Here is a 23,806-nt window from a genome sequence, read left to right as displayed (position 1 = left end):
CCGGTTGGCCACGAGAACCGGGACTAAAGGTCCTCCGCCCTGACGGACCACTGGCGCCCACGTGGACGGGCCTTTAGTCCCGGTCAGCCACAAGAACCGGGACTAAAACCTTTAGTCGCGGTCCGTAAGAGGCGCGACTAAGGGGGGGTCTTTAGTCGCGCATATTTAGTCCCGGTTGCACAGCGGGGACTAAAGGCTGTTGCGCACCGGGACTAAAGGGCTTTTTTCTACCAGTGTTAGCAGGATCCTGTAAATTTATTCCACGTCTACTCGAATTCAGTTAGCATGTACTCTCTCTGTAAAGAAATGTAGCGTTTATAGATCAGTAAGCGAAATACTACTGCACTCGATCCAACGAATCGGCCACGTAAAAAGGGAGAACATGAACGAACGGCAAAGTAGACAACACGGCGGCCAGACAAAATTCAGGTGTCATCTCTGGCCTCCCTCGTTCAGAATTCAGGTGCTCGGCATCGCAACAAAACACGAGACACTAAAAACAGCTCAACTGAAAACACGATTACCAGCTCACAGGAAGAACCACTACATTTTTCATTTATACCGAATGCGTAGCCTAAAAGAAACTGAAAAAGTTTAGCTAGAAACTGAAAAACGAGATGAAACCGGGCGCAACTAAAAACAATATCGGCAGCTCACTGCAAGAACTAACTGCATTTTTTGTATAACTGAAACGCATCATCTAAAAGAAACACAGGATCATCGTCACACTGCAAGAACCACTTCATTTTCCATTTATGCAAAATGTGTCCATCATCCAAAAGGAACGCGACGCCAAAACAGACAGACAGACAAGGGTTCCCCCTGTCCTGTCAGGAGATCGGAGCAAGTTTAGCTAGCAGAAGAAGCACGAGGGCTGCTGAGTTTTCTGAACCCATATCTATATACATGCAAAAGTAGGCGTCCAGTTCTGCTGTCACTGTGTCCGAGGTGGCGAAACTTCAGAAGAGGTGAACTGACAAGACTCCTGCTCTGATCTTGCTCTACTCTGCGTCAACATTCGGGTGTCGCAGCGCATTGTAGGCTGAATTAGCATAAATAAATGAGTAAGTTAGGCAGAAGACCGAAAACAAATAATAATATAAGGGATGATAAGATCAAGACGACAAAACTGAAAACCTATAACAAGGTCAAAAAGACAAAATCTGAAACTATATAACACAGCAAATGTTATAAAATGACTAGCCTTTTAGGTTCCATAATGTCTACTAGCAGCAAATGTTATAAAATGACTAGCCTTTTAGGTTCCATAATTTCTGCTGAGTTATCTGAATCAAGAACAGAAATGTGGAACCAGTAGTTTCTACGCTTCAGACCATCTTTTGCAATGTGTCCACACACTGATAAGTCCACATGGCATTTACTATTCCCATTCGACTACTTTTAATTTTCAGACGAGTTCCAAAATCCTAACAAAACCTATCATAAAATCCTTTTTCCAAGCATGATCAGATTAGCACTCCACTAAAGTAAGACTCCAGATATCATGTTCATGCAGCAAATAGTCTCTACACCAACATCTGTGCATTTTGCATCAACAGATTTCAAGACCACCAGCACGTTTCTTGCCAAAGGATATCATCAGTAGGAAGCAGATCAACAAATCCAAATCTCAGAGTTTTACAAAACAATACGGAGTAAGAAAAATAACAAGACCGAGAATACATCTGATGTGCAAAACCAGAAAATAATAGTGTGCAGAAACTAGATTTAATTTAGTATTGTAGGAACTTTAATTTTGTTCACAGGTTAATCCAACCCAACTAAAAATGGTCTAAAGACGGATAACTCTGTCTTCTGTTAAGGCTGAAAAGAGATTAATCAATTGACTGTTGATTGTGAGTAGTATGAAACCAACACTTTTGATATCAAGGTTTGTGCGTAAACATGCTATCAAACGATCTGTCCCCCAATAACCATCTACCACAGACTACAGCAGTTATCTACAAGACTACAACAGTTTCAGACATTTGCGTCCTAACAGTTTCAGTTAACTATTTTTCAGACTACAGCAATTTCAGTAAACTGTTTCTCTGACTATAACAGTTTCAGCAAACTGGTTCAGGCACAAGCAGATTAGCACCCCCAATAGCAAAGATCATGGCCATACAGCAAATAGTCCATAACAAATTCAATCAAGGCTACCATTAGGAGATCATTAAGAAGTTGGGACATGGACAGTGGCTCTCACCTGGGGTCCCGGACAGGAAGACGACGATCCAGAAGGTCGGTAAGAGGTCGCCGCGGGGCAGGTCGACGAAGAGCGGGGTCAGACGCCCGTGGCGGCCCGCTTGGACGCACATTACGAGGTCGAAGGGTTGACGGCCTTCCAGGACGAAGCGGGTGTGCCTGGCCACCTCGTTCCTCAGGTGGAACACGGACCTCCCCCTGAACTGGAACGTGGACCAGCAGTACTCGGTGTAGATGGGGCCGTCGGGCTCCGACACCATGTACCGGATCTGCCGCCACATCACCGGCTCGCGCCAGAAAATCGTCGGAGGGGGGCTCTGCAGTTTGGTAGCAAAGAACCATTGTTACGGTCGCTAATACTCTGAATTTTCAATAACCCTATCCGCTGGAAGCAATTCGAGAGTAATCAAGAAGCGGGTCATGGCGAGCTCACCTGAATCGGGCCTGGAAGGCCAGGCGTGCCGTCTCTGGCGGGGATGGGCTCGACGGTCCAGTACATCATGGCGCTGACGTTGTCGCTGGCCTCGACGGTGACGCCGGTGTTCCAGGGGCGGTACTTGCCGTTGGCGCGGAGGTAGCGGCCGCCGGCGTCGCGGAGCAGGACGTCGTCCCCGAAGCCTGACCTGACGGCCCGCCACATGATGGCCTGCACCTCCGACTGGTCGTATTCGCGCTGCCCGGCGCGGAAGCCGCGGTGGCCGCGCGGCGCCCGCGTGGCCGTGGTGGCGAGGTAGCGGCCGTAGGTGGCGCTGTAGAGGAGCAGGTACGCGCCGTTGCCGTTGTAGATGTGCACCGTCCACGCCTGGTTCAGCGAGGCGCGGCGCGCGCGGAGGGAGACGCCCTGCACGTCGTCGTCGGCGTGGAGGTACTTGCCGAGCACGCGGCTCCGCAGCCGCACGTGGTGCCCGTCGTGGAACCGGTCCATCGGAGGGCAGAGGTGGTGGGCGCTGCGCGGTGGAGAGAGAGGCGGGTGGGCGAGACGGAGGTGGGGACGGTGGGTTCTTGGTTTCTTGGGGCTCCGGCGAGGAGGAGGAAAGGGGAGGGGAAAGCCGTTGGGCGCCAAGGCGGGGTATTTCAAGGTACCTGAAACCGTCGCCGTACCGGGCCTTGGGCACAAGGTGGGCTTGAGGGCCGTTTGCTCGGCCCGGCCCACACCACGAGCGCGGCGGTCTTCTCTCTGTTCCTCCCGCACAGGCCCACGCGCGGCGGCGACGGCCGTGGTCGGCAGCGCCGCTCCTTCCCTTCCCCGGCGAGCCTCTCCCTCCGCGCCTCCCCATCACGCCGGCCCGGACGCACGGAACAGCCGGCGGCATTGCGCCCTCTCCTGGCGCGGGCGTGGCGAGGCAGCGAGACAGCGGCGATGGGCCAGCGAACCACCATCAGATCCGGCGAGGCGCGACTGCTACGGCATGAGCGTGCTTGCTCCTCGGCAAGCTAATGGATTCGCGCGGGTGGACTGCTGCTGATATTGGTGGCTTGGTGGCGTGTTCTACAGTACTGTTGTGTGCTCGGTTACTGAATGCCTCCTGCCTGAATGTCAACTCTCAAATTTCCCATGTGTCGTTTCATCGTTTTGTAATTGTGTTATGTGGAGTTAGAGCATCTACAGCCGGGCGCGTCAAATCCGTCTCATACGTTCGGGCGGGCTGCCCGGTCACTGACTAGTCATAATTTTTTGACCCAGATGGTCCTTCAAATAGACCTCAAAAGCTCGGGCTGACCGGCACTCATCATATCCAGCCCAAATATAGGGCGGATATGGGGGCGTCCGGGGGCGTTCGCCACATAGGACCGACGATGAGGTCCCATACGGGCTCGCCCGGAAACCAGGCGCCGCTCCGGCTCGCCGCCGGAAGCCAAACTCGTCTATTTAAGCCGGCCGGCATATGATACGTCTCCAACGTATATATAATTTTTTATTGTTTCATGATATTATATTATCAATCTTAAATGTTTTATATACATTTATAAGCAATTATATATTATTTTTTGGGACTAACCTATTAACTTAGTGCCCAGTGCCCGTTGGTGTGTTTTGTTTGTTTTTTGTTTTGCAGAATATCAGTACCAAACAAAGTTCAAATGCCATAAAACTTTTTGAAGATTTTTTTCTGGACATAAGAGACCTTGGAAGCCTCGGGAGAGGACCAGAAGATGGAGCAGTGGCCCACGAGGCACCAGGGCGCGCCCTGGTGGCTCGTGGTGCCCGCATAGCTTCGTTTGACCTAACTCCGTCTCTATAAATTCCCTAAAATCGGTAAACCAACAGAGGAGTCCACGAAATACTTTTTCCGCCACCGCAAGCTTATGTTCTCGAAAGATCCCATCGGGGGGCCTTTTCCGGCACTCCGACGAAGAGGGAATCAATCACGGAGGGGCTCTACATCAACCTTGCTGCCCTTCCGATTATGTGTGAGTAGTTTACCACAGACCTACAGGTCCATAGTTACTAGCTAGATGGCTTCATCTCTCTCTTTGATCTTTAATACAATGTTCTCATCGATGTTCTTGGAGTTTTATTCGATATAATCACTTTTTGTGGTGTGTTTGTTGGGATTCGATGAAATGCGAGTTTATGATCAGATTATTCATTAATATTATTTGAGTCTTCTCTGAACTCTTTTATGCATGATTATTATAACTTCGTATTTCTCTCCGATCTATTGATTTGATTTGGCCAACGAGATTGATTTTTCTTGCAATGGGAGAGGTGCTTTGTAATGGATTCGATCTTGCGGTGCTCAATCCCAATGACAGTAGGGGGTTTGTTCATGTGTGAGTTTACTTTGTCTAAATCATGTCATCTTGCTTAAGGCGTTACTCCGTTCTTTATGCACTTAATTCTAGATGCATACTGGATAGCGGTCGATGTGTGAAGTAATAGTAGTAGATGCAGAATCGTTTCGGTCTAATTGTCTCGGACGTGATGCCTATATACATGATCATTGTCTTGGATATCGTCATGATTATTCACTTTTCTATCAATTGCCCAATAGTAATTTGTTTACCCACCGTATGCTATCTTCAAGAGAGAAGCCTCTAGTGAAAACTATGGCCACTAGGGTCTACTTTATCATATATTAAAAACTAAAAATACCTTGCTGCAATTTTACTTTATTTATTTTATTTTGTATTTTTGTTCAATCTCTCTATCAATCACTACACAATTTAATCTTGCAAATAACCGCTGAGGGATTGACAACCCCTTGTTCGCGTTGGGTGCAAGGATTTGTTATCTTGTGTGTAGGTGTTGTTAACAAGGTGTTGCGTGATTCTCCTACTGGATTGATAACCTTGGTTTCATAACTGAGGGAAATACTTATCTCTACTGTATTGCATCATCCCTCCTCTTTGAGGAAAACCCAACGCAGCTCACAAGTAGCAGTGTCCCACAACCCTAGCCCATCCACCTGCCCTCTCTCCGCGCCACCAGTCCGAGCCCATCCACCTTCTCCCTCTCCCGCTCCGGCGCTGTGCCCACGCTCCGGCGCTCCGCCATGGTCCGAAGGAAGATCACCGACTACGCAATGCTCACGCCGGAGCGCCGGTACGAGATCCAACATGAGATCCGGGCAAGACAGGCCGCACGCTGATGACCCACAAGTATAGGGGATCTATCGTAGTCCTTTCGATAAGTAAGAGTGTTGAACCCAACGAAGAGCAGAAGGAAATGACAAGCAGTTTTCAGCAAAGTATTTTCTGCAAGCACTAAAATTATCGGTAACTGATAGTTTGTGATAAGATAATCCATAACGGGTAACAAGTAAGAAGTGTAATGAAGGTGCAGCAAGGTGGCCCAATCCTTTGTGTATAAAAGGATAAGCCTAGACGAACTCTTATATAAAGCAAAGCGCTCCCGAGGACACATGAGAATTATCGTGAAGTTAGTTTTATCATCACTACAAAAAAATACACTTTCGTGATGATACGTGTTTGTCACAGTAGGTAACATTTTCTATCATGCATGTACATCAATGATGATTTTATGACAGAATCAAGATAGTCATACATGTGTTGTCGTAGAAGTGTTCCATGACATTACCAAAATTATCATCACGAAAGTGTCCACTTCCATGACGATAAATGGCGCGTCATGGAAGTGCTTTCGTCAAGGGTAATCGACACGTGGCATCCACCGTAACGGGTCGCCGTTAAGCTATCGGCCGATTTTGGATCCGATAACCCGTTAACAGCCCGGACCAATGGGGATTTTCCACGTGTAAAATTCTCAATGGCCAGAGGAACCATGTGTCGGCTCACCGTTGGGACAGATGTCATCCACTCATTTAGACAGGAGGCGCCTATGATACGTCGACACATGGCACGGCCCAACAGAGGCCCATTCCGGTGAAAAAAGGTCGGCTCGTTTGACTTGGTCAAAAGGTAGCGGGCCGGCCCACGGAAAGCCTGTTAACGACCTGTTCATATATAGCCCATTTACGGCCCGCTAACTTATGACCCGTTACGGCCTATCCGAATTAAGCCCAGTAGCTTCATCTGGGCCGTCCAATATGATTCCAGCCCATTGTAACTTCCGACCCATGTATGTGAAGGAAATATGCCGTAGAGGCAATAATAAAGTTGTTATTTATATTTTCTTATATCATGATAAATGTTTATTATTCATGCTAGAATCTTATATATATTTTACTAATTGGAGGCACCATACGAGCTTCCACGTTAATCCACATCAGCAATATTAGTTTAACCGTTAGATTAGATTTAATGGTTATGATCTATTAAAAAATACGTAAATAGAAGTCCCAAAACACCACGTACATGTTTCCATTTTTTTAAGCTAAACAAGACGTAGTACGTGTTAAAGCAGGAGTCCTCCACCCCCACGCTCCATGTTCTAGTTAAAATAAAATGAAATCCTTCACGTAGGAAAAAGTGCACAGCTCCCACGCCCAAAAATTCAAGAAAAACAATAGCGCGTACATGTACAAAAAAGAGTCCTCCACATGTACATGTCCAAGTTCCAGCAAATAAAAGTAAAATTGATCACGTACAAAAAAACAATAATCCATCACGTAAAAAAGTCCTTAGCATCCACGTCCAATAATTGAAGAAAAACAAAACACCACGTACATGCAAAAATGAGTCCTCCACACCCACATCCAAGTTCCAGCAAATAAAAATTAAATCAACCACGTACAATATAAAGGTTTTCAGCCCCATGTCTAAAATCAATCACTTACAAAAAAACGTTCTCAGCCCCATGCCCAATCAATGAAGAAAAAACACATCCATGTCGAAGTTCCAACGAAAACGAAAAGCACATCTGGCTCATCGAAAAGAATAATCACAAGATTGTTTCTTTGTAGTGCTTTTATTTAGTTTGCTACTACCATGCTACTCGGTGTTAGAAGAGAAACATAATTACATGTGTTGGAAGGTATCTGGGATGTTCTACATCCATGTCAACAAAAAAATGCCTCCAATTAGATCAGTTATCACGCGAATATATAATGGACTATACCAATTGTTTTCATGTACTTTAGGACCATCTAACGTTTATGTGTCATCACTCATGGAAAAAGGGAAGAAAAGACTAGAAAGGACTACAAGCAAGACTTAGATTAAATGTTAATATTTTGTATTTCTAGAATTACGCATTTCATATAATTAGTAAATATGATGGTGTTTGAATGATGCACGGAAATAACTTTCAAGTACTATAATTTTTGTACACTAGCTCACATATATGTTTTTTCAATATCAATTGATTGTAAGTCACTTATAATCAGAATTCTCATATAAATATACAAGATCATGAATTTCATCATGCCTACAACTATGTTTTTCGGATACATGTCTGATTTCATATGCACTAGCTTAAGTAAATAAACATTTGAGTTGTTAGTAAACACAACATAGTTAAAACAACACAACAGACCTTGAATTACTTTGCCCGACTTTAATCACCTAATTATTAACTATCGAAGGAGTATTATTCATGTTTATTTTATACGAGTTAAAAAGTTACATGATATTAAAATTTTGAGTACACGTTATTTTTTTACATATTTCCTGTCCCAAAAATCAAAGTACAATCAATGTTCTCATTGACTTTTAGTACATATAATGCTAGCCCGTGCAGATGCACGGGTTAATGACTAGTTGTATTAACCGGAAACTTAGTACATGTGTGAATACATAGACAAACAGAGTGTCACTAGTATGCTTCTACTTGACTAGCTCGTTAATAAAAAATGGTTAAGTTTCCTAGCCATAGACATGAGTTGTCATTTGATTAACGGGATCACATCATTAGAGAATGATGTGATTGACAAGACCCATCCGTTAGCTTAGCACGATGATCGTTTAGTTTGTTGCTATTGCTTTCTTCATGACTTATACATGTTCCTATGACTATGAGATTACGCAACTCCCGAATACCGGAGGAACACTTAGTGTCGTGGAATTGTCACGGCAGATGTCCTAGGGTGAGGACTTAGTCGTGAGGCCAGCGCATCTATGTAGTAGCTTGAGAGGGGTTGAGCGGAATCGAGAGACGCAACACAAGACGAGGATTTAGACAGCTTCGGGCCCCGGGAAACATCATCCGGTAATAACCCTACATGCTGTTTGAGGCTAGATCTCATTACGCTCATGAGGGAGTTGCCGTAAACCGGCTCTCCTCTAATTGTGTCTAGCCCTAGAGATTATTGATTGTTGCATGTAGCTTCTTTAGGGAGCCCTGCCCCTCCTTATATATGTTGAAGGGGCGGGTTACATGTGGAGTCCTATTAGGATTAGGACTAGTCTATCTCTAATACAAACGGATACAAGTCCAGGTCTTAACTCCTTGTAAGACAAATATTCCTCACGCCTTTCCTTGTAAACCGGCCCACCATAGTATGAATCAGCCTTCATGAACCGCCCGTTGGGCCACCGGGTCTTGTCGCTCCTCTGACCCGCCTGCCGGGTTACCATGAATCGTAAACCGCCAGGTCCAAACGGGTCGCCAGTGGATCGTCAATTCTCAGCCGGGTCTCAAGTAAACCGCCAAGTCCGGCCGGGTTATACTTCCGGCCGGTTTACGTCGCGGGGTATATCCCCGACACTTAGTGTGCTATCAAACGTCACAACGTAACTGGGTGATTATAAAGATGCTCTACAGGTGTCTCCGATGGTTTTTGTTGAGTTGGCATAGATCGAGATTAGGATTTGTCACTCCGATTGTCGGAGAGGTATCTCTGGGCCCTCTCGGTAATGCACATCACTATAAGCCTTGCAAGCAATGTAACTAATGAGTTAGTTATGGGATGATGCATTACGGAACGAGTAAAGAGACTTGCCGGTAATGATATTGAACTAGGTATTGAGATACCGACGATCGAATCTCGGGCAAGTAACATACCGATGACAAAGGGAATAACGTATGTTGTTATGCGGTTTGACCGATAAAGATCTTCGTAGAATATGTGGGGGCCAATATGAACATCCAGGTTCTGCTATTGGTTATTGACCGGAGATGAGTCTCGGTCATGTCTACATAGTTCTCGAACCCGTAGGGTCCGCACGCTTAACGTTCGATGACGATCGGTATTATGAGTTTATGTGTTTTGATGTACCAAAGGTTGTTTGGAGTCCCAGATATGATCACGGACATGACAAGGAGTCTCGAAATGGTCGAGACATAAAGATCGATATATTGGAATGCTATGTTTGGACACCGGAATGGTTTCGGATGAGTTCAGGCATTTTCCGGAGTACCGGGAGGTTACTGGAACCCCCCGGGGAGTCAATGGGCCTTATTGGGCCTTAGTGGAAGAGAGGAGGAGGCAGTCAGGTGGAGGGCGCGCCCCCAAGCCCAATTCGAATTGGGGTGGGGGGCCGCCCCCCCTTTCCTTCTCTCCCTCTCCCTCTTCCTTCTTCTCCTACTCCAACTAGGGAAGGGGGGAAACCTACTCCTACTAGGAGTAGGAATCTCCCTTGGGGCGCACCATAGAGAGGGTCGGCCCTCCCCTCCTCCACTCCTTTATATACGGGGGAGGGGGGCACCCCATAGACACACAAGTTGACCGTTGTCTTAGCCGTGTGCGGTGCCCCCTCCACATATTTCCACCTCGGTCATATCGTTGTAGTGCTTAGGCGAAGCCCTGTGTCGGTAACTTCATCATCACTGTCATCACACCGTCGTGCTGACGAAACTCTCCCTCGACCTCAGCTGGATCAAGAGTTCGAGGGACGTCACCGAGCTGAACGTGTGGAGATCGCGGAGGTGCCGTGCGTTCGGTACTTGATCGGTTGGATCGCGAAGACGTTCGACTACATCAACCGCGTTACTTAACGCTTCCACTTTCGGTCTACGAGGGTATGTGGACACACTCTCCCGCTCGTTGCTATACATCTCATAGATAGATCTTGCGTGATCGTAGGTAAAAATTTTGAAACACTGCGTTCCCCAACAGTATGGTCCATGACGACTTTCGGCCCATATGAGGCCCTTTGTAACTCTTGGCCCATTAACGGCCCGTGGTGAAACTGGCCCGTAATGAACAGTGTACCGCTTTATACCCATTAACGGCCCATTATTCCATTGGGCCGTTTCCAATCCGTGTTATCTTTCGGCCTTATCAAGGCCCATTTATTCCTGGGCTCATTTCCAGCATTCGGTTACTTACGGCCCATTACTGGCCTTTTCTGCTTGTGGGCCAAATTCAGCCCATGGTTACAGTCGGCCCGTTTGTGGCCCATTAATCCGTTGGGCCGTTTTCATAGCGTCGTCAAATACGGCCGATTAATGACGGCCCGTTATGGTCGGCCCATGAACGGACGATTCCAACTCTAGCCCGTTTATGGCCCATACTGCGGTCTGTTATTGGCCCATGTTTGGCCAACCGATCATACGACCCGTAGAAGGCTGATACGTCTCCAACGTATCTATATTTTTTTATCGTTCCATGCTATTATATATTCTTTTTTGGATGTTTAATGGGCTTTAACCGGAGGTCCAGCCCAAATTGCTGTTTTTTTGCCTATTTCAGTGTTTCGAAGGAAAAGGATATCAAACGGAGTCCAAACGGAATGAAACCTTCGGGAACGTGATTTTCAGAACAAACGTGATCCAGAGGACTTGGAGTGGACGTCAAGCAATCAATGAGGAGGCCACGAGGCAGGGAGGTGCGACTACCCCCCTAGGTGCGCCCCCACCCTCGTGGGCCCCTCGTAGCTCTCATGACTGACCTCTTTCGCCTATATATACTCATATACCCTGGAAACATCATATACGGAGCCAAAACCCTATTTCCACCGCCGCAACTCTCTGTACCCGTGAGATCCCATCTTGGGGCCTTTTCCGGCGCTCCGTCAGAGGGGGCATTGATCACGGAGGGCTTCTACATCAACACCATAGCCTCTCCGATGATGTGTGAGTAGTTTACCTCAGACCTTCGGGTCCATAGTTATTAGCTAGATGGCTTCTTCTCTCTCTTTGTATCTCAATACAAAGTTCTCCTCGATTCTCTTGGAGATCTATTCGATGTAACTCTTCTTTTGCGGTGTGTTTGTCGAGATCCGATGAATTGTGGGTTTATGATCAAGATTATCTATGAACAATATTTGAATCTCCTCTGAATTCTTTTATGTATGATTGGTTATCTTTGCAAGTCTCTTCGAATTATCAGTTTGGTTTGGCCTACTAGATTGATCTTTCTTGCATTGGGAGAAGTGCTTAACTTTGGGTTCAATCTTGCGGTGCTCGATCCTAGTGACAGTAGGGGAAACGACACGTATTGTATTGTTGCCATCGAGGATAAAAAGATGGGGTTTATATCATATTGCATGAGTTTATCCCTCTACATCATGTCATCTTGCTTAAAGAATTACTCCGTTCTTATGAACTTAATACTCTAGATGCATGCTGGATAGCAGTCGATGTGTGGAGTAATAGTAGTAGATGTCGGCAGGAGTCGGTCTACTTGTCACGGACATGATGCCTATATACATGATCATACCTAGATATTCTCATAACTACGCTCAATTCTATCAATTGCTCAACAGTAGTTCGTTTACCCACTGTAATACTTATGCTCTTGAGAGAAGCCACTAGTGAAACCTATGGCCGCCGGGTCTATTCTCCATCATATTAATCTCCCGTCAACTAGCTATTTCTATCTATGTTTATTTTGCAATCTTTACTTTCACTCTTTATCATAAAAATACCAAAAATATTATCTTATCATCTCTATCAGATCTCACTTTTGCAAGTGGTCGTGAAGGGATTGACAACCCCTTTATCGCGTTGGTTTCAAGGTTCTTATTTGTTTGTGTAGGTGCGTGGGACTTGAGCGTGGTCTCCTACTAGATTGATACCTTGGTTCTCAAAAACTGAGGGAAATACTTACGCTACTTTACTGCATCACCCTTTCCTCTTCAAGGGAAAACCAACGCAGTGCTCAAGAGGTAGCAAGAAGGATTTCTGGCGCCATTGCCGGGGAGTCTACGCACAAGTCAAGACATACCAAGTACCCATCACAAACTCTTATCCCTCGCATTACATTATTTGCCATTTGCCTCTCGTTTTCCTCTCCTCCACTTCACCTTTGCCGTTTTATTCGCCCCTCTTCCATTCATCTTTTTTCGTTTGCTTGTGTTGCCATGTGCCTTCTATGTGCTGCATCTTTGCTTGCTAAAAATCTATTGATATGGATCCACTTAAAGTGTTCTACTTGGATCATCTTCGATCCTTATGCGCTCGAGCTGAATCCCCAACTAGCCTAGTTGATGGGAAATCTTTAGATGAGCATGCTCATTTTGTGCGTCATCGTTTGTCTGAAAAAGGGAGACTCTTATGGGATAAAATAAACAGATTGCTGTGTTATGCTTGGAATCTTTGTGAAATTTGTGATTTTACTTGTTGCTCTAAGAACCCTAAAAAATACCTTCCCTACCTATGTGAGTTTAATGATAATGAAATCTTATCTTCTTATGCAAAGGGTGTTTATAGTTACTACGATATCGAACAAATTGAAGAATTTGTTGCTTTTAAGGGTGCTTATGAAGTTGCTTCTTTGATTGAAAAGTATGATATTACTCTCTACGAATCTGAAATTTTTGACATACTTAAATATTGCTATGAAAACTATGCTCATAATGTCTATGTCAAAGAATTTATTGAAAGAATGACCGTTGCTTCTGAAGAAAATAATGATATGCATGAATCTATAGATTATTATGATTCCAATGATTTGATTGAAATATCCCTTGATGAACATGATGCTTGCTATTCTTGTGGCCATGATGCCAATATTTATGAAGATGAATTTGCTATAGTTCCTTATGTTAAACATGAGATCGTTGCTATTGCACCCATACTTGATAGTTCCTTCGATGAAAAGCATGATTGCAATGATGTTATTATAAATTCTCTTAATGTCAATTGTGTTAATGATATGCAAAACTTCAAGCTTTGGGATGCTAGTTTTGCTATGTCTACTACTTGTTGCAATGATCATGATTGGGGTGATTTTTCTTATAATCTTGAAAGTTTGTTTAAGCCCCATGATGAATATGAGATTGATAATAGTGTTTGCAATAATATTGAAAGTGGGTTTGGAAGAGTGTCAACTTTAGATCCCACATATTTGGAGAATTTTCAATCTTATGGTATTTTTTACAAAAGTGGGTTTGGAGAGGTCATGCCTTTAGTTAATGATAATCCCACTATTTTGGAAGAGTGTCAACTTCGCATGCATGTGGGTCGTGTTGAGAATATGTTATGTGGTAGATATTTCGTTGAGTTTGCCTTGATCCTACGTGTAATTATTATGAGAGAGGGAAATATGGTTGTAGAAATTTTCATGTTACTAATTTACCTCTCGTTATGTTGAGATTGCTATTGTTTCTTTCCGCTTCCTTGCATATGCTAGTTTTTGCTTGCCTTGATAATTTGTTTACCTATAAGATGCCTATGCATAGGAAGTATGTTAGACTTAGATGTGTTTGTCACATATTTTTTGATGCTCTGTTTGTGCTTCAATTCTTGTCTTTCATCTGAGCATCGTCGAAATCTTTATGCCTAGCTAGGGGCGTTAAACGATAGCGCTTGTTGGGAGGCAACCCAATTTTATTTTTTGTTCCTTGCTTTTTGGTTATGTTTAGTAATAAATCTTTGATCTAGCCTCTGGTTATATTTGTTTTTGTGTTTTAATTAGTGTTTGTGCCAAGTAGAACCAATAGGATCTTCTTGGGTGATAATTGTTTGATCTTGCTGAAAAAGACAGAAACTTTGCGCTCACGAATATAATTGTTTAAACTCACCAGAACGTGATAAAATACCAATTCTTTTTGAAGTAGATCAGTACACAAATTTTCCTGGTTGTGCTAGTTTCTCAGGATTTTGTGAGTTCCAGAAGTTTTCAAACAAATCTGATTACTACAGACTGTTCTGTTTTTGACAGATTCTGTTTTTCATGTGTTGTTTGCTTATTTTGATGGATCTATGGCTAGTAATGGAGTTTATGAACCATAGAGAAATTAGAATACAGCAGGTTTAACACCAATATAAATAAAGAATGAGTTCATTACAGTACCTTAAAGTACTGGTTTGTTTTATTTCGCTAACGGAGCTCACGAGATTTTCTGTTAAGTTTTGTGTTGTGAAGTTTTCAAGTTTTGGGTAAAGATTTGATGAATTATGGAACAAGGAGTGGCAAGAGCCTAACCTTGGGGATGCCCAAGGCACCCCAAGGTAAAATCCAAGGACACCAAAAAGCAAAAGCTTGGGGATGCCCCGGAAGGCATCCCCTCTTTTGTCTTCGTCCATCGGTAACTTTACTTGGAGCTATATTTTTATTCATCACATGATATGTGTTTTGCTTGGAGCGTATTGTATGAATTGAGTCTTTAATTTTTAGTTTAGCACAATCATCCTTGCTGTACACACATTTTGAAGAGACACACATTAATCGGGATTTATTAGAATACTCTATGTGCTTCACTTATATCTTTTGAGCTATATAGTTTTTGCTCTAGTGCTTCACTTATATCTTTTAGAGCATGGTGGTGGTTTTGTTTTATAGAAATTATTGTTCTCTCATGCTTCACTTATATTATTTTGAGAGTCCTACAAAACAGCATGGTAATTTTCTTAAATTATGAAATTAGTCCTAATATGATAGGCGTCCAAGATTAGTAAAAACTTTCTTATAAGTGCGTTGAATACTAAGAGAAGTTTGATGCTTGATGACTGTTTTGAGATATGGAGGTAGTGATATTAAAGTTGTGATAGTTGAGTAATTTTGAATTTGAGAAATACTTGTGTTGAAGTTTGCAAGTCCCGTAGCATGCACGTATGGTAAACGTTGTGTAACAAATTTGAAACATGAGGTGTTCTTTGATTGTCCTCCTTATGAGTGGCGGTCGGGGACGAGCGATGGTCTTTTCCTACCAATCTATCCCGCTAGGAGCATGAGCGTAGTGCTTGGTTTTTGATAACTTGTAGATTTTTGCAATAAGTATGTGAGTTCTTTATGACTAATGTTGAGTCCATGGATTATGCGCACTCCCACCCTTCCATCATTGCTAGCCTCTTCGGTACCGTGCATTGCCCTTTCTCACCTTGAGAGTTGGTGCAAACTTCGCCGGTGCACCCAAACCCCGTGATACGATACGCTCTATCACACATAAACCTCCTTATATCTTCCTCAAAACAGCCACCATACCTACCTATTATGGCATTTCCATAGCCATTCCGAGATATATTGCCATGCAACTTTCCACCGTTCCGTTTATCATGACACGCTTCATCATTATCATATTGCCTTGCATGATCACGTAGTTGACATCGTATTTGTGGCAAACCCACCATGCATATTATTTCATACATGTCACTCTTGATTCATTGCCCATCCCGGTACACCGCCGGAGGCATTCATATAGAGTCATACTTTGTTCTAGTATCGAGTAGTAATCATTGAGTTGTAAATAGATAAAAGTGTGATGATCATCATTCATAGAGCATTGTCCCAAATAAAAAAGAAAGAAAGAGAAAGGCCAAAAAAAGAAAGGCCCAAAAAAAGAAAATAAAAAGGGCAATGCTACTATCCTTTTTTCCACACTTGTGCTTCAAAGTAGCACCATGATCTTTATGATAGAGAGTCTCTTGTTTTGTCACTTTCATATACTAGTGGGAATTTTTCATTATAGAACTTGGCTTGTATATTCCAACAATGGGCTTCCTCAAATGCGCTAGGTCTTCGTGAGCAAGCAAGTTGGATGCACACCCACTTAGTTTCTTTTGTTGATCTTTCATACATTTTTTCGTGGATGAAAGACTTCATATAGCAGAAGATGGCTACCGGAGAGCCAACAGGGGGCCCACGAGGCAGGGGGCGCGCCCTGGGGGGGGGGGGTAGGGCGTGCCCCCCACCCTCGTGGACAGGTGGTGGCCCCCATGATGTATTTCTTCCGCTCAATATTTTTTATTATTTCCAAAAATGACTTTCATGGAGTTTCAGGACTTTTGGAGTTGTGCAGAATAGGTCTCTAATATTTGCTCCTTTTCCAGCCCAGAATTCCAGCTGCCGGCATTCTCCCTCTTATGTAAACCTTGTAAAATAAGAGAGAATAGGCATAAGTATTGTGACATAACATGTAGTAACAGCCCATAATGCAATAAATATCGATATAAAAGCATCATGCAAAATGGACGTATCAGAGGTGGACTTGGGTCTTTTGTCGAGTATCACGTCGTCCCTGTCCACTGTGGAGCGCAGCGCAGTTAGTTCTTCGGCCACCAGGGCTTCGGATAACGCTTCGAGGGCTAGTGCGGCAGTTTTATTTTTGGCGCAGAGTGCTATGTCCGGATCACTAGCTAGAGTGATGATTCCATTGGGCCCGGGCATTTTGAGCTTCATGTACCCGTAATGGGGTATAGCTTGGAATATCGTGAATGCCTCCCGCCCTAAAAGGGCGTGGTAACCGCTACTGAACGGGGCCACTTGGAATGTGATTTCTTCGGACCTATAGTTCTCCGGCATGCCGAATACCACATCTAGTGTGATTTTTCCTGCACATCGTGCCTCCCGACTAGGGATGATTCCTCTGAAGGTCGTTCTGCTTTGCTCAATGCGGCTCTTGTCTATTTCCATTTTTCGAAGAGTCTCCTCACACTACAAAAAAAAGACACATCCGTGACATTTTGGGCCGAACGAAATTTTTTCTGTCATACATATGACACTTCTATGACGATAATTGTGACAAAACCCGGTATCATCATAGATGTGGTGGGCTCCTACTTCTATGACAAAAAATCATGACAGAAAATGGGCTTTTCGTCCTGGGCGGGCCGGAGACGCAGCTGCATGACATTCTTTGGGCCGTCCATGACAGAAAAAACCGTGGTAGAAGCGAGGGCGAGGAAAATTTCGGGGAGTTCCCGGTTACGGTGGGAGGTCGGGGGCCGAGCGATGCGCGTTTCTCTTGTACACGTACGCGCGTGTGTGCGAGGCGTTGGCTCTAACTGAACCCGAGCGAGGCGTTGGGCTCTAACTGAACCCGAGCGATTGCACTGCAGGCTACACGTTACTGAACCCGAGCGATCGATCGATGGCTGTTAACTGAACCCGATCGAGCGATTCCTTCGCTACTGCTGCTAACTGAAGCCGATCGATGCTGCCTCTGGGATGAACAGTGAGCGTTGCGGGGGGGGGGGGGTGGGGGGTTGGATGAACATTGAACGGTGGCGTTGCCTCTGGATGAACAGGACCCCGTGGTGTGGAGGGTTGGATGAACAGTAGACGGTGGAGGGGTGCCCGTGGAGGGGTGGTTGAATAGGACCCCGTGGTGTGGAGGGCTGGATGAATAGTAGACGGTGGAGGGGAGCCCGTGGAGGGGTGGTTGAACAGTAGCCGGTGGAGTAGCGCGCAGTGGAGGCTGGATGAACAGGAGCCCGTGGAGGCTGGAGGAGGTCTTCGGTAGCTCGTGGAGGCTGGAGGAGGTCGACGGTGGAGATGAACAGTATCCCATGGAGTCCCGTTTTGCGGTACGCCACACCCCTCCCGATGAACAAGACCCCCGTTTCGACCGTAGGAGGTCCGTTTCGTCCGTTTTGCGGTACGCCACACCCCTCCCGATCAATAGGACCACCGTTTCGACTATAGGAGGTCCGTTTCGTCCGTTTTGCGGTACGCCACACCCCTCCCGATCAACAGGACCCCCATTTCGATCGTAGGAGGTCCGTTTCGTCCGTTTTGCGGTATGCCAGACCCCTCCCGATGAACAGGATCCCGTTTCGAACGTGGCCGGTCGAACACAAGGCCGTTTCCTCCGTTCTGCGGTACGCCAGGCCTCGTTTCCATCGCCTGTTCCGTCCAAGCCCCCCCGATGAACACGACCACGCATTCCGTTCCGACCCAGCTGGTTGGCTCCCACGCGTTCCGTTGCCTCCTGATGAACATGACGCATTCCGTTGCCCCCCCGATGAACACGACGCATTCCGTTGCCTCCCCATGAACACGACGACGACACTGTTTCTCCGTTCCGACCCAGCCATGTCGACGAGCCCTCGCCGTACATATGCGCGAGTAGGCGTTCGAGACCCCGCCCGTATGTACACATACGTGGCCGTATTTTCTTTCTTGCATCCTGGCCGTTGTATGTACGTGTACATGCTACGTGCGCGCCTCTACTACGACACGTGCGCGCCTCTACATCCACCAGTATATATGTACGTACACGTTCGCGACCAGAATGACAACGCTACGTACGCTTCGACCAGGTGGGTCCCGACTGTCAGGCACTTCCTTGCGTGCGAAGATGTAGCTGGTGGGTCCCAGCAGTCAGGGGGGCGAATCGTTTTGTTTTTTTGCCCGGACGCACTTCCTTGCGTGCAAAGGTGTAACTGGTGGGTCCCAGCAGTCAGGGGGGAAACACTTTTTTCGCAAAATATGGTGGCCCGTCCGGTGGGTCCCCGCTGTCAGGTGGAGGAATAATTATTTTGCGCGTAATAAGGAGGCACTTCCTTGCTGCGGCCGTGGACCCAGCTGTCAGCGCCTCCATGCATAGTACTCTTCCGATGGAAGTCGGTCGTTGACCACATTGACCACGCCGCGCCAAGAAAACCACGGCGGTGGACGACGACGAGGCCAAGGAAGGGGACGACACGGAGGCAGGGAAGACTCGGCAGTTGTTTCCCACGCGGAGGGGAGTACGACTGTACGAGGGTTTACTGGTTCGTCTGTCATCGCCGGAGAATAACAACAGGTGTGGGTGAGTAGAGGGATGGCTAGGCCAGCGATGGGAGTACGGTGGGGCGGTGAGGCCTGCGCGGCAGCACAGCCGGCCGCGGGGAGGAGGGAGCAGGCAGTCCCGCCGGCGCTTGTTTGAGCGGCTGGAGCACGAAGAGCAGAGATTGAAGAAGCACGACGGCCGTTGGATGGACATCCAATAGTCAGTGCTTGTGCGTCAACCTTTTTTTAGGAAAGCCTCAAATCTGTGGAAAACAGCATACAACCCATCTGCCATTATTTCTAATAATTTACAACCCATTTGCTAATTCTTAAGGTTTTTTTTGGAGCCCATATTGTTTTTGTTAGCATTACAGCCCATATTGTGGCCATGGTTAAAAAATTATACGGAATTTTGCATATTTCGGTGCGGTCCGAACTGTTTTTAATCCCGAAATTTCGACTCACATTCAAACTCATTTTAAAAATAAATGTATATCAATATAAAATCCAACAAATTGTCCACGCATAAAAATTAATGTAATTTAAAATCTTGAAATGAAAAAAAGATATTTGAAACTAATTGCCGGTTTGATGTGTTTTAAAAATGTACATCCCATTTCTCATTACTAATGGGCCATTTTCTCGGCCAGCCGAATGAAAGCTCCTCGTCTTGAAAGATTTGCAGCTCAACAGGCCTGACAAAGCGACTTACTTGGCAAATCACAAAAAAAACTGGGCTGTGGCCGTGGACCCAGCTGTCAGCCTCTCCACGTACAGTACTCTTCCGATGGAAGTTGTTCCTTGACCACGTTGACCACCCCGCGTGGAGAGCACCACGGCGGTGGACGACGGCGAGGCCTAGGAAGGGGACGACGCGGAGCCGGGGAAGACGCGGCAGTGGAAGCCCGCGCGGAGAGGAGTACGAGGGTTCACTGGTTCGGCTGCGGTGTGAGGCTGCCGTCGCCGCAGGGCCTGGCCAGCGGTGGGAATAGTAGGGGGCGGTGAGGCCTCTGCGGCAGCACAGCCGGCCACGGGAGGCAGGAGCATGTGGCACGACCGGCGCTGCTTTGGGCGGCTGGAGCAAGAAGACCAGAGGTTGAAGAAGCACTACGGCCGTTGGATGGACATCGTACGGTCACTGGATTTAGAATCGTTCATATTGACTAAGTTGACAAAGCCCTTCATCCCCGTCAACTTAGTAGCCCACAAGTCAGCCTCCCACCAAGGTGGGTCCCAGCTAGCCGGGGGAGTATTCATTTTTTGTGCGTAATAAGGAGGCACTTCCGGTGGGTCCGAGCTGACAGCGGGGGGAACGTTTTTTTTTGCGAAATACGGTGGCCCGTCCGGTGGGTCCCAGCAGTCAGGGGGAAACAATTTTTTTCGCAAAATACTGGTGGCCCGTTCGGTGGGTCCCCGCTGTCAGGTGGAGGAATAATTATTTTCCATGTAATAAGGAGGCACTTCCTTGCGGCTGCCGTGGACCCAGCTGTCAGCCTCTCCACGTATAGTACTCTTCCAATGGAAGTCGGTCGTTGACCACATTGACCATGCCGCGCCGAGAGCACCACGACGGTGGACGACGGCGAGGCCTAGGAAGGGGACGACGCGGAGCCGAGCAAGACGCGGCAGTGGATGCCAACGCGGAGAGGATTACGAGCGTTCACTGGTTCGGCTGCGGTGTGAGGCTGCCGTCGCCGCAGAATAACAGGGGGTGTGGGTGAGTGGAGGGATGGCCTGGCCAGTGGTGGGAGTAGTATGGGGGCGGTGAGGCCTCCGCGGTAGCACAACCGGCCACGGGAGGCAGGAGCAGGCGGCACGACCGGCGCTGCTTTGGGCGGCTGGAGCAAGAAGACCAGAGGTTGAAGAAGCACTATGGCCGTTGGATGGACATCATACGGTCACTGGAGTATTGACTAAGTTGACAAAGCCCTCCGTCCCCGTCAACTTAGTAGGCCCACAAGTTAGCCCAACAATATGGTGGGTCCCAGCTAGCAGGGGGTATTCATTTTTTTGGATGTAATAAGGAGGCACTTCCTTGCGTGCGAAGATATGCTGGTGGGTCCGACCTGTCAGCGGGGGGAACATTTTTTTCGCGAAATACAGAGGCCCTTCCTGTGGGTCCTAGCTGTCAGGTGGAGGAATCATTATTTTGCGCGTAATAAGGAGGCATTTCCTTGCGTGCGGCCGTGGACCCAGCTGTCAGCCTCTCCACGTACAGTCCACTTCCGATGGATGTCGTTCATTGACCACGTTGACCAGGCCGCGCCGAGAGCACCAGGGCGGTGGACGACGGCGAGGCCTAGGAAGGGAACGACACGGAGCCAGGGAATACTCGACAGTTGTTTCCCACATGGAGGAGTACGAGGGTTTACTGGTTCGTCTGTCATCGCCGGAGAATAACAACATGTGTGGGTGAGTAGAGGGATGGCTAGGCCAGTGATGGGAGTACGGTGGGGCCATGAGGCCTGCGCGGCAGCATAGCCGGCCGCGGGAGGAGGGAGCAGGCAGTCCCGCCGGCGCTTGTTTGAGCGGCTGGAGCATGAAGAGCAGAGATTGAAGAAGCACGATAGCCGTTGGATGGACATCCAACAGTCACTGCTCTCGTGTGTTGACTAAGTTGACAGGGCGTTGCGTGTGCGTCAACCTTTTTTTATGAAAGCATACGCATCAACCTGTAGTAGGCACACAAGTCAGCCTCAAATCTGTGGGAAACAGCATACAACCCATCTGCCATTATTTCTAATAATGTACAACCCATTTGCTAATTCTTAAGAATTTTTTGGAGCCCATCTTCTTTTTGTTAGCATTACACCCCATATTGTGGCCACGGTTAAAAAGTATACGAAATTTTGCATATTTCGGTGCGGTCAACTGTTTTTAATCCAGAAATATCGATTCACATTCAAACTATTTTGAAAAATAATTTATATAAATATAAAATCCAAATAATTGTCCACACATAAAAATCAATGGAATTTAAGATCTTGTAATGAAAAAATTGAAACTAATTCCCGGTTTGATGTGTTTAAAAATGTACAGCCCATTTCTGGGCAAACCGAATGAAACTCTCCTCGTCTTGAAAGATTTGCAGCCCAGCAGGGCCGATAAAGCAAGTAGGCCTTGTTTGGGTATTTCTTAAAAAAAAATAGAACTGGGCTAGCCATTTTCAGCAAGAAAAAAACACAACTGGGCTCATGATGTGGTAAACATAAATAAAACCCTGGCTAGACGGGCCACAGCCCCCGCACAACCCCGTTGTTACCCTGACCCGTCGCTAAAACTAGTATAAATAACAACTGCTTATTCCTCAAAAAAAATTGCGCGACTTGCTGGGTCCCTGGTGTCAGCCGCTCGTAGTGTAATTCTCTCGTTTATTGACTACGTTGACAATGGCGTGAGCCCCAGATGTCCAACCATTAGGAGGAACCATATTTTTGGGCTAGTACTATAGAGGCACTTGCTTGCGTACTGCCATGACGCTGGTGGGTCCCTACTGTGATCCTCTCCACGTGCAGTCATCTCCTTGTTCCTCTCGGTTGTTGACGACGTTGACAACGCAAGAGGGCGGCGCACCGCGCACGGCGAGTGAACCAAGGCCGCAAGGCGGAGGACGACGGCGAGGCCTCGGACGAAACGAACAGGAGCCGTTGAAGATGCGCTGGTCCAGTCGCAGGCGGAGGGGAGTACGAGGGTTGACTGGTTCGGGCGCGGGTGCGTGTTGGGGCTGACGTCGCCGGAGAATAACAGGACGTGTGGGGGAATAGAGGGAGGGACAGGCCAACGTTGGAGGGTACGTACAGTAGGGCGGCGGAGGCGCAGCCAGCCATGGGAGGCAGGAGCAGGCGGAGCCGACGGGGTGGTTTGGTTTGGGCGGCTGGAGGAAGAAGAAAACAAGAGATAGAAGATACACGACAGATGTTGGATGTCAATCCAACGGCTGGTAGGCAGAATTGTTTGTTGACCGGCTAGTAAGTCGACACCACCTTGGATAGGCTATTTCCTCGCGGGTCCCAAATGTCAGAATCCAAATCTGTCACAGCCATGCAGCCCTTCCTATGAAAATTTACAGCCCATTTGATGTGCTAGTTCGAAATAAGTTTGTGGGTGCTGGCGGGGGCTAATCACTTGGCTTCTGTAATGCACAGTGAGCTCAAGCAGCCGGCGAGAGTGATGTTATTTCCCTTGGTTGGGATTTGTTACAATATTTCACTCTAAATTAAACGAATGGCAAGCCATTTGCCTTGTTTCAAAGAAAATATGACAGTCACAGCTGAGTTGAAAAGGGCAGGAACATCTAACTCCAGCTTACAAACTGTACAAAAGCACGAGGGTTAATTGTTCATCAGGTTTACAAAAAAAAACCAGATTGAAAAGGGCAACAACATCTAACTCCAGCACTGTTTTCGGCAGTCACAGTC

At 46.7% G+C, this 23,806-nt stretch overlaps 1 protein-coding gene across 1 annotated transcript; it reads right to left on the bottom strand.

Moving 5' to 3' along the window:
* Positions 1 to 723: 723 nt before the first annotated feature.
* LOC109754383 (uncharacterized) lies at positions 724 to 3,766 on the bottom strand. The gene is made up of 3 exons (XM_040397467.3): positions 2,642 to 3,766; positions 2,210 to 2,525; positions 724 to 1,042 (listed from the first exon to the last, which is right to left on the bottom strand). Exons 1-3 carry the CDS (start codon positions 3,131 to 3,133, stop codon positions 1,002 to 1,004), a joined length of 849 nt encoding a protein of 282 aa, XP_040253401.1. The 5' UTR covers positions 3,134 to 3,766; the 3' UTR covers positions 724 to 1,001.
* Positions 3,767 to 23,806: the final 20,040 nt, after the last annotated feature.

Source organism: Aegilops tauschii, chromosome 7 (assembly GCF_002575655.3).
Source record: "Aegilops tauschii subsp. strangulata cultivar AL8/78 chromosome 7, Aet v6.0, whole genome shotgun sequence".
Classification (NCBI taxonomy): Eukaryota; Viridiplantae; Streptophyta; class Magnoliopsida; order Poales; family Poaceae; genus Aegilops; species Aegilops tauschii.
The sequence above is the reverse complement of the archived record's forward strand: the minus strand, read 5'-3'. Positions and strand labels throughout refer to the sequence as shown.

Bases quoted from the DNA above. Each gene is read 5' to 3' on its own strand.
- LOC109754383 (XM_040397467.3), bottom strand. From the start codon at position 3,133: ATGGACCGGTTCCACGACGGGCACCACGTGCGGCTGCGGAGCCGCGTG. The intron at 2,526-2,641 runs GTGAGCTCGCCA...ACCAAACTGCAG, and splicing joins GCCTTCCAGGCCCGATTCAG to AGCCCCCCTCCGACGATTTT. The intron at 1,043-2,209 runs GTGAGAGCCACT...ATGCTAATTCAG, and splicing joins CTTCCTGTCCGGGACCCCAG to CCTACAATGCGCTGCGACAC.